General features: G+C 48.0%; 2 protein-coding genes across 3 annotated transcripts in view; one reads left to right on the top strand and one right to left on the bottom strand.

Moving 5' to 3' along the window:
* The window catches only part of RAP1GAP2 (RAP1 GTPase activating protein 2), a 215,383-nt gene extending 213,638 nt beyond the window's left edge, over positions 1 to 1,745 (bottom strand). For both annotated transcript variants that reach the window (XM_018064418.1, XM_018064419.1), the window contains exon 1: positions 1,662 to 1,745. In XM_018064418.1, the coding sequence (XP_017919907.1) occupies positions 1,662 to 1,711 (50 nt within the window). In that variant the 5' untranslated portion in view covers positions 1,712 to 1,745. The remainder of the gene's footprint in view (positions 1 to 1,661) is intronic.
* Positions 1,710 to 19,351, top strand: part of LOC106503194 (microtubule cross-linking factor 1) — a 33,382-nt gene continuing 15,740 nt past the window's right edge. The window contains exons 1-2 of the mRNA XM_018063991.1: positions 1,710 to 1,967; positions 11,648 to 12,128. Coding sequence (XP_017919480.1) covers positions 1,710 to 1,967; positions 11,648 to 12,128 — 739 coding nt within the window. The remainder of the gene's footprint in view (positions 1,968 to 11,647; positions 12,129 to 19,351) is intronic.

Genomic DNA, 19,351 nt, shown 5'->3' with positions numbered 1-19,351 from the left:
ATTAAGAAGCAAAAGGAGGAGAAGGGACTTCCCTGGTGGTCCAATGGTTAAGAATCCACCTTGCAATGCAGGGGACATGGGTTTCACCCCTGGTTGGGGAACAAAGATCCCACATGCTGAGAGTCAACTTAGCCAGTGAGCAGCTACTGAGTCCTTGCACTGCAACTAGAGGGTCCAGGCACCACAATGAAAAGATCTTGCCTGTTGCAACTAAGACAGAGACAAATAAATAAAATTTAAAAAAAAAAAAAAAAAGGAAGAGGAGGAGTTGAGCCCCTGGGGAAATCCTGAGTTCAAACCCTGACTCTATCACTTGCTTGCTGGGTGACCTTAATTAACTACCTTCCTTCTCTGAGCCCCAGTTTCCTCATCTGTAAGGGGGGCGGGGGCGGTGTGCCAATACCCTCCTAAAGGAAATCAACCCTGAATATTCATTGGAAGGACTGATGCTGAAGCTGAAGCTCCAATGCTTTGGCCACCTGATGCGACTCATTGGGAAAGACCCTGATGGTGGGAAAGATTGAAGGCAGAAGGAGAAGGGGGCGGCAGAGGATGAGTCGGTTAGATAGCATCACTGACTCAATGGGCATGAATCTGAGCAAACTCCAGGAGATAGTGAAGGACAGAAGAACCTGGTGTCCTGCAGCCCATGGAGTTGTAAAGAGTCAAACACAACTTAAGAGTCTGAACAACAGCGATACCTTCCTCTTGAGTATCGCTGTAAAGAGTAACTGAATCAATGCCTGATTATGGCAGAGCCAGCAGGAAGGACTCTGGAAGCCAGGTTGCATTTATTAAGGATACTATTGTTATTCTTTGTATTCAGGCTACAGAATGTACCTGGCAAGCAGTGCCCTGGAATCCTTCTTCAAAGATGACCCTGGCCCTGGTGTGGATGGAGGATTTGAGATGGGGAGGGGTCCCAGCCAGACATTCGTAAAATCCTTCCAGGACAGGGATGGGCTGAACAGGCTGCCCTGCATTCTAAGTCCCGCCAAGCAGAGGTCAGATCCCTGACTGAAACAGCCCTGAACATTCGGACAACCGGGACTTGGGCCCAACCCAGGTGACTCCTCGGTGATGCGTCTGAAACCTTGGCCTGCAGTCTGGCAACCTGACACCGCAGGCTCTGATTTCCCAGCCTGGACAGGGCTGCGGTGGGGGTAGGGGCAACGACCCAGCTACCCAGGGACCTCTTCCCTCACCTCCTAGGCTCCCCTTTCTCAAACACCCCGTCCCCAAGGTGCCCACCGCCGCGAGTCCTCATGCAGGTGAACTGAGGCATCTCCTTGAACAGGCGAGATGAGAATTGTAGGTTGGACCTCCTCGGGGTGCAGTCCGTGGCCCGACCCAGAGCAGCAGAAGGTTTGAGGGTAGGAAGGGGAGTCCCTCTGCACAAAGAGAGCTAACGAAGCCTGAGGTCCTCCCAAAGCCTAACGTCGGGTGCAGAGGCCGGGGTCCGGGCGACGATCGCTCTGGAGAAACGCGAAGACCAGGCTGATGACCAGGCAGCCCGGCGCCTCTAGTTCAACCCGGGCCCGCCGCCTTCGCTCGAGAAGAAACTTCGAGCCAGCGCCCCCGCTCCTCCCCGCGCTCCGCCCGGCCTCAGCGCACGGGTTCGCGCCCGCACCAGGCCCCGCGCCCCCCGGCTGCCCACTCACCAGCGCACCAGCTGCCAGCGCTTCTCCCCCGGCGCCCGGCGACCCGCCATGCTTCCCGGCCGCCGCCCGCTCCCCACCCGCCACCGGCCGCACCGTGGAAGCAGCTCCGGCTGCCGCAGGCCAGTGCCGAGGGCGCGCTCCGCAGCGCGGGTCTGGCGGGCGGGGCGGGAGCGAGGCGACTCGGCCGGAGCCCGGGCGGTGCGGCCGGCCGCGCGCATCTCCCCCCGGACAGCCGCCGGCCCCGCCCCTGGAGTCGGTCCGGGCTGGGTCACCGCGCTCCTCGCCACGGCCGCGAGACCGCAGCCGGTCCCCTCTCTGCCTTCACCCACGCCCAGCATGCCCAGAGGCGCAGCGGAGCCGGCTCGCTTTGGAGCACTGGGCGAGGAGTCGGGTTCTCCAAATTCTACCTGACTTGCTGAGTGACTCGAGGGAATTCACTTAATCCCACTGTTTCGCTTTCTTACGACACCTGTTCCACCTACCTAGAAAGTTATGCCCCAAAATAAACTACTATAAATGGCTTAAATAAAAACTGAAGCGCCTTACAGATTATTGAGCTATTTTAAGACGACAATCATTGACTTCCCAGGTGGTTCGGAGGTAAAGAATTCGCCTGCCAATAAAAAAGAGGCAGGAGACTTCAGTTTCATCCCTGGGTCTGGAAGATCCCCTGGAGGAGGAAATGGCAATCCACTCCAGTATTCTTGTCTGGAAAATTTCATGGACAGAGGAGCCTGGCGGGCTATAGTTCCATGGGGTCACAAAGAGTCGGATAGGACTGAAACGTCTGAGCACAGTACTCACAATAAAATATCATGGCATTGGCCCAGAACGTTGCCAAACCCTAGGATCATCTCCACCCAGGCCTTCAAACTACTTTTACCCCAGAACGTTAATTTGAGTTGAGCAGAGACCAGCCTGGCCCACAGCATCACCGGAGCCTGCTTTGAAGGAGATGAGTGTTAGACATGTTTATAGAGCTTGTCTGCACATTGGAGAAGGCAATGGCAGCCCACTCCAGTACTCTTGCCTGGAAAATCCATGGGCGGAGGAGCCTGGTAGGCTGCAGTCCTTGGGGTCGCTAAGAGTCGGACAGGACTGAGTGACTTCACTTTCACTTTTCACTTCCATGCATTGGAGAAGGAAATGGCAACACAGTCCAGTGTTCTTGCCTGGAGAATCCCAGGGAAGGGGGAGCCTGGTGGGCTGCCGTCTATGGGGTTGCACAGAGTTGGACATGACTGAAGTGACTCAGCAGCAGCAGCACGCAGCAGAGTGCCATCCACCAGCCTCTCATGTCAGGACAGTCCACATCTTTTGCAGGAGGGAAACTTATGCAGAGAGGAGAAGATCTGGATGTAAAGCTCTGGAAGCTTATCTTCCCGTTAGGGACTGGGGACCCCTATTCAGGAGCTCGACACAAGTTTCCACAAGTTTCCAGCTCGGCACAAGCATCTGAGCTTTCCAGTAGGTCTCAACTAAAGAACTGACAGGAAGCAACAAGGAATGAAAAACCTAAACAGCATGTAGAAGGAAACAGGGAAGGGGTAACTAACAAGACTGGCAGCTCGCCTTTGACCTTAAGTATAGTGTCTAGCAGGAGGCTAGCAATTGCCTTTGAATAGCCTTTCTTTAAGCTTCCCCAACATAATTAACAAAGAAACCAAGGAAACAGAATAGAAGGTCTAAAAACATCCCCAGATGTGTGTATGTGTAATACATGTATTTCAAATTAGTGAGCAATATGGTGATATGACAATTAACCATTTACAGGGAGAAAAAAAAGCCTTCTATTTCACATCACAAAGTATATTTCCAATGAATTATAAATGTAAATGTATAAATATATAAAAAGGACTCGAGAAAATACATAGGCAAGTATTGTCATATTAAAATAGGGATGGACTTTTTTAAGCTTGGCATCAATGGCAGAAGTCTTATGGAAAGAGAGTCATGGATTTGACTAAAATAAAAATATTTAACCTTAGCACATCACAAAAGTACAGTAAGCAAAGTTAAAAGGCACATATCAAACTGATTAAAAAATATATATGACTGTATTGGAATATCCATATTCACAGCAGATTATTCACAATAACAAATGAGTGGAAGCAACCCAAGTATTCATGAGTATATTAATGGATAAGCAAAACGTGGCCTTCACATAAGATGAAATATTATTCAGCCTTAAAAAGGAAGGAAATTCTGATACATGCTACAACATGGGTGACCTTTGAAGATATTGTGCTAAGTGAAATAAACAAGTCACAAAGAACAATACTGTATGAGTTCAATTCCATGAAGTACCTAGAGTAGTTACATTCATAAAGACCAAAAGTAGAATAATAGTTGGCAAGGTCTGGGGTTGGAAAGAGAAGAATGGGGAGTTAGTTTTAATGGGCACAACTTTTCAACTTTATAAGATGAAAATAATTCTAGAAATGGGCAGTGGTGATGCTGCACAGCAATGTGAATGTATTTAACGGCATTGAATTGTACCCTTTAAAATAGTTACAAGGGCTTCCCTGGTGGCTCAGTGGTAAGGAATTGGCTCACCAGTGCAGGAGACACAGCTTCCATCTGTGGTCTGGGAAGATTTCACATATGGCAGAGCAACTAAGCCCATGCACCGCAGCTACTGAGCCTGTGCTCTAGAGCCTGGGAGCAACAACTGTTGAACTCCTGTGTGCAGCTATGGAAGCCCAGGTGTCCCAGAGCCCCGCTCTGCAGCAGAAGCCACCACAATGAGAAGCCTGTGCACCGCACCTAGAGAAAAGCCCACGAACAGCAAAGACCCAGAATGGCCATGAATAAGCAAATAAAATTATTTGTTTCAAATAGTTACAGTAGCAAATTCTATGTTGTATATGTTTTACTATAGAGTAAAAAATTTTAATGTTGAAAGCTTTTAGTATAAAGAAAGAAGAAATGATAAATGTTCTAACAGAGAAAGGGGCAAAGGACATGGACAAACAATTCACAAAAGAAATATAAATAGATTGTAGACACATTTTTAAAACTTAATATTGCTGGAAATTAAGTACTTGAAAATTTAAGTGTGACAGTACTTTTTTTAATTGTCAAATTTGGAACAGTTTGTTGTTGCTGAGTTGTTGTTAATTATCCCTTGCAGGGCTTGTGTGGAGAAGGGAAGTAGACTCTCCCACTCATGACTGAGACTGATATACAAATTGGTCCAACTATTGTTCATGGCAGTTTGACAGTATGATCAAAAGTCAACAAATGTATATATCCCTTGACTTAGTAATTTTCTCTTTTTGAAATTGATCCTAAGGAGATAATTAGAAATGTAAAGAAGGGACTTCCCTGGTGGTCCAGTGGTTAAGTCTCTGCTTTCCAATGCATGGGTTCAGTCCCTGGTCAGGAAACTTAAGATCCCACATGCTGCAAGATGTGGCCAAAATTTTAAAAGGTAAATAAAAAATAAAATTAAAAAAATAAAATAGGTAACCTAATAAGGACCTACTGTCCAGCATAGGGAACTCAACTCAATACTCTGTAGTGACCTATATGGGGAAAGAATCTAGAAAAGAGTAGATATATGTGTATGAATAATGGATCACTTTGCATACACCTGAAACTTGCACAACACTATAAATCAATTATTCTCCAATAAAAATTAAAAAAAAAGAAATGTGGGAAACTGAAGACAACACAAAAGTCTAATAGGAGATTAAATAAGTGAAGAAGCATGCCCATGTGATGGAGCATTATACAGCTACTAAGAAAGACTTACTGGCATGAAAAAAAATCAAGATATATTTTCAAATTAAAAAAAAAGTGTTACCAAGTGGAACTACTACATTAATACAATTGTAGAAAATCTGGAAGAACTACATATTTAAAAAGTGATTTATCTCTGGGTGTGTGAAGTTACAGTGATTTTTTTTTAATTATTATTTTTTATTTACTTGACTGTGCCATGTCTTAGTTGTGGCATGCAAACTCTTAGTTGTGGCATATGGGAATTTAGTTCCCTGACCAGGGATTGAACTGGGGCCCCTTGCATTGAGAGTGCAGAGTCTTAGCCACTGGACCACCAGGGAAGTCCCCCTACAGTGATTTTTATCTTACTGTTTTTCTTACACATATATCCTAATTTTTCTAAGTAAACATTTTGTGCAATAAGAAAAAATACAATAAGTCACTTTTCATAGGATTAAGCTACCAAGATACTCACACCATTACTGTTTATAACATTAAAAAATAGAAACAATCTAATTATCAAACAATAAAAACATGGATAGATACAGTATACTGTACTTTATCAATACAATGAACAACGCTGTAGCGGGGGAAAAATATTCACACTATATTGCTAAGCCAAAAAGCAGATGACAAACTGAGATGATAAAATCAAATATAAATAAGATTTTATATAGTTAGAGCTTTTTTAATGCCAAATGTTACAATTTGTTAGGCCTGGAAGGCAAAAGTGGGCAATTTTATTTTTATATCTTTGCTTATTGAGAATTCCAAAGTTTTCTACAATGAATAATGAGGGCAAAAAATTTAATTTTAATACACAGGCATTGATGAGTGAATGAAAACATGTAAATGCTTCTGTAATAAAACACAATATTTAAAAGAACTGACAGGACTTCCTTGGTGGTCCAGTGGCTAAGACTCCACACTTCCAATGCAGGGCGCGTGGGTTTCATCTCTGGGCAGGAAATTAGATGCCACATGCCACAAGTAAGAACCAGTGCTCACAAATAAATGAATAAATATGTTTTAAAAACCTGGCTGAAGGAAGTGGTACATTTAGGCAAAATGTGGAGCATTAAATGTGGTAAAACTAATACAAAATTAGGGGAAAAATAAAGGAAAAGAGGGGCCACAATTATACCAGATCACCAAAGAATTGGGGAGCTCATTGCCCAACATCATGGAGAGCAATCTGGAATGGAAACATTTCAGGCACAGGCAGTGGCACCTCTCAGATCCCTTCAGTGAAGCCCGCCAGCTGAGTGTCTGAGCTTTGTGCCCTAGAGGGACAGGAAGTGGGCAGGGTTGAGGCAGAGGTGGTAAGCCTGATCCTGAATTGCAGCCTCGTGTACACACACACACACACACACACTCAGAACTCATTCTTGTTGCCATTCTCGTGGTTCAGGAATGGTCTGAAACTCCAAAAGCCTGCTGACATGTCAGGGACCATTTTCTCCAAATGAACAGAGGAGCCTGCACAGCAGTCCACGAGGTCGCAAAGGAGTCAGAGCCGCCTTAGCGGCTAAACAACAATTGATCCAAATCAGCCATCTGAGGAGAGCGCAGCCTTGCCCCAGTTTGATCTTTCATTCGTTAGGTAAGCTGACTAAGAAGCTTATCCACAGTAACCTCTGGTTGGGTCTCAGGTCTCAGAGCTCCCAATCCTTCTAGCTACCACATCCCAAGGGCCCCAGATCGGGTAGTCTTTGGGAGTCAGGACAGATGGCCAGAGTCTTTGAAGAAAAGAGGGTATCCCTGTAACACTGCCCCCTGACCCCCTGTTTGGAGCATCTTGGTGCCCACCATCACTGGAGTATTCAGTGGACAGCAGCCTGGCAGAGAACAGCAATTGGGACCCAAGTTGAGGAACATTGTACCAGATATCTCCTCCCTCCAGAAACTTTCCACACCTTTGTCTACTCTGCTTGTGTCCTGGGAAGTCTACCTGTACAGGCAGTGTCAATGGACTAACTTAACTGCTGACTTCTGATTGGGATTGGCTGGAGAAGGCACCAGAAGGAGACTGGAAGCAAGAGGACAGTGAGGTTGCATATTGATTCCTTAGCTTCTGCCCAGGTCCCTGTGGGTCACACATTTCCTTTTTAAAAAAAAAAAAACTTATTTATCTGGGCTTTCCTGATGGCTCAGATGTTAAAGAATCTGCCTGCAATGCAGGAGAGCCGGGTTTGATCCCCAGGTATTCCCTGGAAAAGGGAATGGCAAGTCACTCCAGTATTCTTGCCTGGAGAATTTCATGGACAGAGGAGCCTGGCGGGCTACAGTCCATGGGGTTGCAAAGAGTCAGATGCAACTGAGCAACTAACACCTTTCACTAACACCAACACATTCAGTCTTAGCTGTGGCATGCAGGATCTTTGTTACATCATGCAAGACCTTTTTCATTACGGTACACAGACTCTCTAGTTGTGGCATCCAGGCTCCAGAGCAGCTCCAGTAGTTGCAACACCCTGGCTTAGTTGCTTTGAGGTATGTGGGATCTTAGTCCCCTGACTAGGGATCGAACCCTTGTCCCCTGTATTGCAAGGCAGATGCTTAACCACTGGACCACCAGGGAAGTCCCCCGATACTTTCTTTTAAGGGAAGCCACAGCTCTTGCCAGGTAGCCCCAAACACATCCTTTCTGAAATCTCATCATTGCCTTCTCTTGTCCCTCTAAGCCTAAGGATGGTAATAGCTCTTCGTATCCTTCTTTCCTAAACTCTGGCCATAGCCTTGTAGACAGTCTCTTAACTCTCTTCAAATGACTCATTTTAAATGTGCTGTCTGGGACTTCCCTAGCAGTCCAGTTGTTAAGGCTCTAAGCTCCCGATGCAGGGGGCACAGGTTCAGTCCCTGGTCAGGGAACTAAGATCCTGCATGCTGCCTGGCACAGCCGAAAAAAAAAAAAAAGGATTAAATGTGTTGTCTGTTACTTTCCAGGACACCAACCAATAGCACTGTTACCCAAACAGAACTCAGAAAGTCACTATTCCACTGTCACGAAGAGATACAGGGGAGCTCCAAGGCTTCTTTGCCAGCCAGACCTCACTCTCCCCACTGGTGTTCAAGGCTTTTGCCTTCCACTAAAGCCCATGGCAACTGTGGGTGCCTTCTGCTACAGCTGGAGTCACCTCCTCACTGAGGGGCTTGATGAAGCCCACCTCTGATCTTCATTGGGCTGGAGTTTGAATCCTGACTCTGCTGCTTACAAGCTGGATGGTGTCAAATATAACCTCTCTTGAGCTTTATTTTCTCCACCTACAAGTGGGAATAAACCTTTCCTATAGGATTTCCCTGAAGTTTCTTATTTTTTAATTTTTTACATTAATTTTTTTTTTTTTTGGTTGCACTGGGTCTTCATTGCTGGGTGCAGGCTTTCTCTAGTTGCAGCGAGCAGAAGCTACTCTCCATTGCGGTGCACAGGCTTCTCATTGCAGTGGCATCTCTTGTTGCAGAGCACAGGATCTAGCCAGGTGGGTTTCAGCAGTTGCACCTCTCAGGCTCCAGAGCTTGGGCTCAGTAGTTGTGGTACTCAGGCTTAGTTACTCCTTCGCATATGGAATCTTCCTGGACCAGGGATCAAACCCGTGTCCCCTGCATTGGCAGGTGTATTCTTATCCACTGTCCTACCAGGGAAGTCTTCCCTGAGAGAGATTATGTGGGTAAAGTGCTCAACTCAAAACTTCTGAGGCCAGAGATTCAGGTTTTATACACTTTAGTTTTCTTTGACTTGGTTACAAGTTTAATTTTGAAAATAGAACTAAGATTTTTTAAAGTATTTAGCAGATGACTAAGCATATAGAAATGCTTAATAAATATTGTTATTATCAACATTATCGTTTGCAACATCATCTCCATATGTCACCATATATCTCTAAGTGTCCCCATAACATCAGATATAGGGCCATGCAGTTCGCTTTGCTCAATATTACTTTAGTCTATGTGCTGACTGACTGATTGCTAACCTCCTCCCAGGAGGAACCCCTAAGTCTCCTTCCTGGCAAGTCCAAGCCCTAACTCTGCTGGTTCATCACCTTCAGTTATTCCTTGGATGCTTTTGTGCACGTCTTTTGTTGTCTCACACCTGGATCTTTTTCCAGCCAAAGATGTTGCAAGTGTCCTATGGACAGCCCTAGAGGCCCAGCTGGGAGCTTGGCCCAGGGCAGGACTCTGCCAGAAGCACTTACTATGGCAAAGCTGGAGGCCCCCAACCCACGACCAGGCAGGGCCACCCCTCAGACAGGCATCTGGAGCTGTTCCCTCCAGCTGCCAGAGTCCCAGGATCCATCTTGATACTGATCAAGGAGAAAACCATTTGGTGTCCAGTTAGAACAATTCCATCTGCACACACATTAACATTACAAAACCCTTTCACTCTCACCTCATAACAACCCCCATGATCCTGTTGGCAAAGTAGATGTTGCTTTGCTTTTCCTTTTTTAAGGCTTGCCCAGAATTACCCAACTAATAAGCAACAGAGCTCAGATCAGAGCCCAAGTTTTCGGGAGACAAGACACACCTTTCATCCTTCTTGCCAATATCTCAATTAGTTCATCAGAACTAACAAATCAATGGGTTAGCAGACCCATAGCCCTGCTGGAGACACACACACACACACACACACACACACACACACACACACACACAATACATGGCACAGAAATGCTGCCCCAGGAGGGACATCAAGAGATGAAGAAGCAGGACTGGGCTGGCCTTTCTGCTCCTCTCCTAAGGGTTTCCTCGAAGGAGAAGGGTTGAAGAGGGGCTACCCACAGCACAGCCGGAGGCTAGAGTTCCCACAGTGGGATTTGCGATGCCTTTAAACACTCAGATGGTAAAGCGTCTGCCTACAATGCTTGAGACCTGGGTTCAATCCCTGGTTCAGGAAAATCTCTTGGAGAAGGAAATGGCAACCCACTCCAGTATTCTTGCCTGGAAAATCCCATCAATGGAGGAGCCTGGTAGGCTACAGTCCATGGGGTCGCAAAGAGTTAGACACGACTGAGCGACTTCACTTTCTTTCTTTCTTTGAATACCACTGCCTATCAAGCCAACTAAGAGGGTGATTTCTTCAATTTTGGGGGCCAAGAGCACCTAAAACTTTCATCCACTGACACCCAAGTCCAGTTAAGGTTTAAAAGTTGACTAGGGAAGGGGAGACTTTGAAGGAGGATGGATACATACATATATATGGCTGAGTCCCTTTGCTATTCACTTGAAGCTATCAAGCATTGTTAATTGGCTTTACCCCAATACAAAATAAAAAGTTTAGAAAATAATTTTTTAAATGTAAAGTTTTAATGTGAAAAAAAAAAAAAGTTGACCAGAAAGGAGATGGATCAAAGAGATCCATAGAGAAAAGACAGGATGATCTTGAGGCCAATGATTTGTTGGAACCTGCCCCAAGGCCCTCATGCAAAGGTCCCACAATTCCAGAGACAAAGGCAGATTTCTCTGGACATTTGGCCCAGGAGGGTAGGGAGGAAAGTTCTTGGCTGGCAACAGAGTGGGACAAGCTAGATCAGCCCTTTAGTGTGAAGCCCCTCAGTGCCTTCCTCCACTGGGATGGAAATGACTTACCCAGAGACAGTTCTGAACCACCTGCAGCTCACTCAGTGCCACCTGGTCCCTTGCCATCACAGCACGAAAGCATAATGAGCACTCAGCGCTGTTTCAGGCACTTACCATGTATTAACTGATTTAATTCTCAGGACAACCCAGAGATCTTATCAGCTGCATAGACCATCATCGTCCCATACAGATGAGGAGACTGGGGCCCTGGAAGGAGGAAGGTATTGGTAGACCCAGAAATAGAAGCCAAGCAGTTCAGAAGCCTCCCAAGCATAGTGAGAACGGATCAGCTCCAATCTTCTGGACTCTAGGGTTTCAAAAGGATCCTCTCTCTTGCCTCTTGGGACCCGCAAATAGAGGGAAAGAGGATGTCTCATCAACTGAGGCCCGGAGAAGTGATGTGACTCACCCAAGGTCACACAGCTAGTAAGAGATCTGAGGCACAGGGTAGATGTTCTGACGCTTGGTCAGTTCGCACCCCCAATCCCAACCCTTCCCTGGACTGGGCGCGGGGAGTGGGGTGGGGTGGGGTGGGGAACTGTCTCAGGTTTCTACGCCAGCGGGTGGGCAGAGGGGCGGAGCGGATCGCGGCCTGCCGGCCTGGGCGCTGTCCACGGTGCTGATACGCCCGCCGCGCCCTTGCTCTCCAAGTGGCCGGCGGGTTCCCCGGGTTTCCCTTCCAGCTTCAGTCAAAGGCGGCTCCGAGCGTTCGGCAGCCCGCCGGGGTCCTCAGGCCTGGCTCCCGGGGCTCCCGGGACTCCCAGGATTCCCCCTCCCCCGGCCGCGCTCAGCCTGCTTCCCCTCCCCCCGCCCCGCCCACGGCCCCTCCCCGCCAGTCCCAGGTCCCTCCCCTCCCCCCTTATCTCTCCCGCCCCCGCCTTCCCCCCTACTGCTCGTTCGCCAGTTCCGGTCACGTTGCTGGGTGTTTACGCCTGGAGCCCGCCCCGGACCCCCCCACGCCGCCCCGCGCACTCGGCGCCCGGGAGCCCCCCGGAGCCCGGGCCCGATCGCCCGGCAGCCTCGCAGTAGCTGATGGCGCCACAGCTCCGGCGGGCGCTGCGGAAACCCGGGCGCAGCTAGCGCGGGGAAGAACAGCGCCTCCCCGGACACAGCCTGGCCCGGACTCGGGGCCCCGCTGGCCCGTCGCTCCCTCAGGTCCCGAAGGTGAGGAGGCCGGTGGGCGTGGGGGGTGGGCGCCCGGGTGGGGAACCGCACGACCCGAGCTCCTGCTCCCCCGGGAGGGCGGGCGCGGGGCTGCGCACCGCAGCGCGGGAGGCGGACAGGACCCGCGGGCTGCTGGCAGAAGTTGTCCTCCGCCGCCCAGACTCCGACCCTTCCTGGCCCTGGCGAAGAGTCCACAGCGGCCCGAGGTGGAGCCACCGCCACCTCCTGCCCTCTGCCACCGCACACATCTTTCTTTCCGCCTGCCTTTCCCTGTCCTCCCTGGGTACCTCTCTTCCTCGTCCTCCTTAGTCTCCACATCCCCCCACTGCCTTCGCTGGGAGTCATATGCGAGGCATAAGCAGGGCAGAACATTAAGACTGAGGGGGTGGGGGCTCCAGTTTCCCCGGGCATCCCACTCCCTGTGTCCCTGGATCTTCAGCTCCACCGAGGTCGGGGCTCCAGGGATCTTCAGTAGAGAGAGTAGCCATAGCCTAGAGGTTTGCGGGGAGGAAGGACCCCGGAGTGGGGAAGATCACAGGACCTCCACCCCGAAACTGTGGCTCCACAACTGGCCAAGTGACCCCCACCCTGCAGAGAGTCCCAGACGTTTGTCAAGGGCTGACTTTTTGTTCCCAAAGCAAGTCCCCAGGAGAGCCAAGGACTTGGGGGGAGGGGGAGTAATTATTTTTTAATACGTGTACTGCCTTGGCTTGGTGAAGCCCTGCCCTCAGGAAGCTTATGGCTTAGAGCAGAAGCTAGGTTTGCACAAGCACAGGAGCACACACACACACACACAGTAAAGTGTGATACAAGGCAAAACACCCGGGAACAGAAGGAAGGAGAGCCAGCCTGGTGTGGAGAGCCAGGGAAGGCTCCATGGGAAAGGTAGCACTTGAGCAGGGCCCTGAAGCATGGGTCAGGTTTCAGGAGGCAGCAACAGGGTGGGGGATAGTGAGGGGATGTCCATGGCTAGCAGTAAGAGGTAGAATCTGAAAGAAGAGTTCAGACTGCAAATGTGGACTGTGCTTAGACTGTGAAGGGTCTTAAATGCCAGGGTGAACCCCCAATAGGGTGCTCCCAGTTAGTTACCAGGCACTGTAGTTGTATATTTTGAGCAAACTGCTTAACTTCTCTGAGCCTCTGCTTCCTCACCTATGGAGGGGATATACTAATAGAACCTTCAGTGCAGGGTTAGTATAAAGATCAGTGAATTAGGGAGTTCGGGTTAGAACTCAGTCCTGTCACTGCTGAGGGCCTCGGTTCAATCCCTGGTCAGGGACCTAAGATCCTGCAAGCCAGCTGGTACAGCCAAAAGGAAAAAAATAAATAAATAAAATAAGAGCAGTGTCACCCATTTTTCGTTATTATATAGGTATTATTACCTATGCACTGATTTTTTTTCAACTTAGCCACATGGCTTGCATGGTTCCTCGACTGGAGAGCAAACCCAGGGCCCTTCCAGTGGAAATTCAGAGTCCTAAATGCTGGATACCAGGGAATTCCCCTGATGATTATTATAATAAATATTGTTACCTGTGTATCCATGTCTGAGAAAGATTTCTTGAGTTCCTGCTCTCCTTCCTACTCCAGACCTGAGAGTTGGGCAGTGAAGAGGAATGACAGCCAAGAAAAATAAAGAACATACTAATTCATTTATTTATCCATATATTACCATGCCTATCTTATCTAATATGCCTGCCCGGACTATAAGAACGATAAACATAGTTTAACATTCTCCTCAGTTGGAAAGATCCCCTGGAGAAGGGAATGGCAACCCACTCCAGTATGCTTGCCTGGAGAATTATATGGACAGAGGAGCCTGGTGGGCTACAGTCCACGGGTTCGCAGAGAGTTGCACATGACTGAGCAACTAACACGAAACAGGAATGCATACTTAAAGAATCTGAACAAAATATGGGTATTTGAGTGTTCAGAACAGTACAAGGATATGTGTTGACTCAATAAATATTTTCAGTCCCAAAGAGAAAAGAAGCCCCAAGTATGAAATTGAAACTGGGACAAGAGAAAAAGTCAGAGGCTGCAGCGTGGCAGACAACACAAACTCCATGTAAGCAGAAAGCAAGAGGCTTCAATTCTGGTTCCTCTCCCAGCCATGGTGTCTGCCTGAGAGAGAGATGGGGGCAGCAGAGACCAAGGGAAGCAGGTCTAAGGAAAGGAGGAAGTCAGCTGCTCAAGGAAAAATTGGGTGGTATAAGTGGTCTTCAAACTTTTGGTTAGTGGAAGCCCTTTTTCCAATGAATTTGTATGCACAAGCCCATCACATAAAGAGGAATAAATACAGCAAAGCTTCCAGTCCTGTCTTCTGCCCTCAAACCTCTTGGCAACATCTGAGATCCCTTTACAGAACTCAGGTTCTATGGAGCAAAATGTGAAAAACACTGAGATGGTTCTTTGAGCCCTGAGTGCTATGGTGCTGTACTTTCTGTAATTCTTTCAACTCAACAAGCTCTAAGAGCTGGAGAGGAGAGAGAACTACATTTTCTTCCTTGTCCAGTCTGTGGTAGGCAGATAGCTGAAGAAGGAAGGGATACCCATAAGCTCCACAAAGGTAAGCAGGAAATGAAGTCATTTTCAGAGATCAGGAGCCCTGGCCTTAGAAAGTTAGAATTGTGCCAAGGTCACAGAGTTCCTGGGCCTCATACTTTGTTGATGACTGGGAACCTGAGAGATTTCTCCCACCAACTTCACCAAGAGGGAAAAATATTTGTGACTTTCAAACAGAGAAGCATGTCAAAAATACTTGGAATCTGGTGGCTCAGATGGTAAAGAATCTGCCTGCAATGTAGGAAACCTTGGGTTCGATTCCTGGGTTGTGAAGATCTCCTGGAGAAGGGAATGGCAATCCACTCCAGATTCTTGCCTGGAGAATTCCATGGAAAGAGGAGCCTGGCGGGCTACAGTCCATAGGGTTGCAAAGAGTCGGACACAACTGAGCAACTAACGCTTTCACTTTTTTGGCAGCCCAGTGGTTAAGACTCCATGCTTCCAGGGCAGGGGATGCGGGTTCAAGCCCTGGTCAGGGAACTAAGATCCTGCATGCTACATGATACGGCCAAAAACCAATTTTTCTTAATATGGTACTTGGAATTAACTCTATAAATGATGAAGCTTGTATTACAGATCCGTTTTTATTCTTGATGACAATTCTTAAAAATGAACTTTTTTTAAAAATCAAACTAGAAAATTCAAAGAAAGAACTAGGTGCCCTAGGAGAAGGTGGGCAGCAGAAACAATGCAGGCCCTGAGCCGGTCAGGATGTTGGGCAGACGCCAGGGACCCTTCTCACCAAGCACTTTAAATCTGGGAGCTTGAGCACCTCAGGCTTGGTGTGGGGAGAAGATGGCACTGAGAACTCTAACCCTTCATCCGCCGCCACTGGCCTGGACCAAGTCCTCAGGCAAGAGCATCTTCTGAAATCTGGAGCTTCCAGCACTGCGTATTTTTGCGAAAATCTGACATTTTCCTGGCTTGGGCCTTCTGAAGCGCCTGTGATTCCCCAGCAACACATCAATCTGTGTTGTGCCAGGTTCCTCCTTCCTCACCCTATCCCACACCCTCCCCCAAACAAACTAAACAATCACGTCTAAGAAAGAATATTTGCCAAGATCGTTTGTGACCCAAATATCTGCCCTGAGAAGAACAGCCTGCCTGGTTGGAAGCAAACACTCAAGTCCTTCTGGGAAGGCGCAGAAACAGCTGGCTGGTTCAGTCTCTCACCGTGGCCAGGGTCTGCTCTCCAGGGCTGTGTGAAGAGGGCCTTACCCTCCAGAAATATTTGCATTTCAGCAGCAGGGAACAGACATTTTTCTCTCTTCATCCTAAGCATAGATCCCCACACCTTTCATCTTCCAGGTGCATGAGAGTAGAGAGACAGATGCAAGAAAAGCAGGAACCCCCCCCCACAAAACACACACACACACAAATATGCACACATACGTGCACTCCTGGAGGCACACACGCAGGTTCAGGTACACGTACAGACACACAGCCACACACATCACAACATAGATATACAGTAGCACAGATATATTTCACCTGTTTCTCACCAGTTATGCACCAGATTACTGACTGTCTGCTTGACATCTATTTCTCCTTGTTTGAAGTCTCCTGAGCATGTCAAATCTAACATGTCTCGGGCTGGAACCCACCTTTTCTGTAAATCTGCTTCTCTATCAGTCTGTCCCAGCTCCACAAATTCACTCACTCATGGATTCTATGTATACTTAGTAAGTAGCTCCTATTTGCCAGAGTCTATGCCAGGTATTAGGGAACAGGAAGAAACAAAACAGTCCTTCATCTTATATTGCCAACAATCTGGCCGGGGAAACAGATAATAAGCAAAAATGTGATATATTCTTGTGATGGTAAGTTCATGAGAAAAAAAAATGGAGAATGACAGCGGATTCTGTTTGCTTGTTTGTTTGGGCTGCAACACACAGCTTGTGAGATCTTAGTTCCCCCATCAGGGATCAAACTTGGACCCTAACCACTGGACCGCCAGGGAATTCCCAATGGTTCTGTTATAAATATAAATGCTCTATCATTTTATTTTCCTTTTTTTTTTTTTGGACTGTGCCACTCCCTGTGGGAGATCCTAGTTCCCTAATCAGCAATCGAACCCACACCCTCTGCAGTGGAAGCCCAGAGTCTTAACCACTGAACCGCCAGGGAAGTCCTGCCTAACAGTTCTGTTTTAAATCAGGTAATCAGAGATGCGGCTCAGCAGTAAAGAATCCACCAGCCGAGGCAGGAGACCAGAGTTCGATCCCTGGGTCGGGAAGATCTTCTGGAGAAGGAAATGGCAACCCATTCCAGTATTCTTGCCTGGGAAATCCCATGGACAGAGGAGCCTGGCAGGCTACAGCCCATGGGGTCAAAAAGAGTCCAACATAACTGAACAACTAAACAAAAACAAATCAGAAAAGGGCCCTGAACTAGAGTCCTGAATGCAGGGAAGGAATGTGCCCACACATATCCTGGAGAAGCACCTTTCTGGAGGAGGGGACAGCACTGACAACGTCCCTGCAGCTAGAGTGTGCTGGGCAAGTTGGATAAAAAGGGAGGAAGCTGGAGGGACTGGGGTGGGGCCAGCAACGGAACAGTGCAAGATGAGGGCAAACAGAGCCAGAGGCGGCTGGGTTTCAGGAGAACTTTGGGTTTGGTTTTAAGTGAGATGGGAGGGTTTTGGTTGAGGGCAGAGAGATGTCATCAGATTTGCTGAAGGAGGCCATTGCAGGGGTATACCAGAGGGATGGTGGGATTCTCTGGTAGCTCAGTTGGTAAAGAATCCGCCTGCAATGCAGGAGACCCCAGTTCAATTCCTGGGTCAGGAAGCTCCCCTGGAGAAGGGATAGGCTACCCACTCCAGTATTCTTGGGCTTCCCTGGTGCCTCAGCTGGTAGAGGATCTGCCTGCAGTGCGGGAGACCTGGGTTTGATCCCTGGGTTGGGAAGATCCCCTGGAGGAGGGAACGGCTACCCATTCCAGTATCCTGGCCTGGACGATTCCATGGACTGTATAGTCCATGGGGTCACAAAGAGTCGGACACAACTGAGCAACTTTCACCAGAAGGATGGCAGGGACTGGGGACTAGGGTGACAGCAATGGGGACTTGACTGGATTTAGGATTTTTTTTTAATATATGTTTAGGTATTTATTTGTATGTATGGAGTGTGTGTGTGTGTGTGTGTGTGTGTGTGTGTTAGTCACTCAGTCATGTCCAATTCTCGGCAGCCCCATGGACTGTAGTCCACCAAACTCCTCTGTCCATGGAATTCTCTAGGCAAGAGTACTGGAGTGGGTTGTCAATTCCCTTCTCCAGGGGATCTTCCTGACTCAGGAATCAAACTTGGGTTTCCTGCATTGCAGGTAGATTCTTTACCGTCTGAGCCACCAGGGAAGCCCATACGTGTGTATGTATGGAAAATACTTTGATGCTGGGAAAGACTGAAGGCAAAAGGAGAAGAGGTCAGCAAAGGATGAGATGGTTAGATAGCATCACCCACTCAATGGACATGAATCTGAGCAAACTTCAGGAAATAGTGAAGGACAGGGGAGCCTGACATGCTGCAGTCCATGGGGTCACAAAGAGTCAGATACAACTTAGGCACTGAACAACAGTGCTTAGTTGCTTCAATCATGTCCAACTCTTTGTGACCCCAGGGACTGTAGCGTGCCAGGCTCCTCTGTCCATGGTATCCTCTAGGCAAGAACACTAGAGTGGGTTGCCATGCCCTTCTCCAAGGGATCTTCCCAACCCAGGGGTTGAACCCGCGTCTCTTGTGTCTCTTGCATTGCAGGCGGATTATTGACCCACTGAGCCACCTGGGAAGCCTCAAACAACAACAAGTGCATTTATTTATTTATTTGACTGCCCCAGGTCTTAGTTGCAGCTTGCAAACTTTTGGTTGGGGCATATGGGATCTAGTTCCCTGACCAGGGATTGAACCTGGACCCCCTGCATTGGGAGCATGGAGGCTTAGCCACTGGACCACAAGGGAAGTCCTTAGGCTTTTTTTTTTTTTTTTTGAAGGTAAAGACAATAGGATTTGCAAACAAGTTGGCTGTAAAATATAAGAAAGGAATCAAAGATGACTCCTAGGTTTTTGGCCTGACCAACTGAGTTCCCTCTATCAAGATGGCAAACACCTGGTCAGGGCAGACTTGGAGGAGGAATCATAAGAGTTCAGTATTGAGACTTGAGGAATGGTCTTGAGAGTATTGAGAGTTAAGTCTGAGGGACCTATTAGATACCCAAGTGGTGGTGTTAAGAGATTTAATTTAGGGGTCAGCATATAAATGTTGGGTTGGCCGTAATATTTCATTTGGATTTTTTCATTCTTTTTTTTCACTCAGTTCATTTGGATTTTTAGTAAGATGTTATGGAAAAACCTGAACAACCTTTCTGAACAATCCAATAGCATTTACAGCCATGGGATTGAATGAGATCATGGAGGGAGATGAAGAAATGAGGAAAGATCCAGTAAATGTGCCTTCATACTTGAGTTCCCAAACTGGAAAGCTGGGAGACATCCTGGACAACGTCCCTTTCCCCATGAGCATGATCTAATCCAGCCTGTTCCCTCATCCTGCCAGTTCTACCCCCAGAATACAGCTGGACCTTCTCTCCACCTCCACCTCCATCATCAGGTCCAGGCCTGTATCATCTCTCATCTTGGCAACCGGTCCATTTGCCAGCTGAC

Source organism: Capra hircus, chromosome 19 (assembly GCF_001704415.2).
Source record: "Capra hircus breed San Clemente chromosome 19, ASM170441v1, whole genome shotgun sequence".
Lineage (NCBI taxonomy): Eukaryota > Metazoa > Chordata > Mammalia > Artiodactyla > Bovidae > Capra > Capra hircus.
The sequence above is the reverse complement of the archived record's forward strand: the minus strand, read 5'-3'. Positions and strand labels throughout refer to the sequence as shown.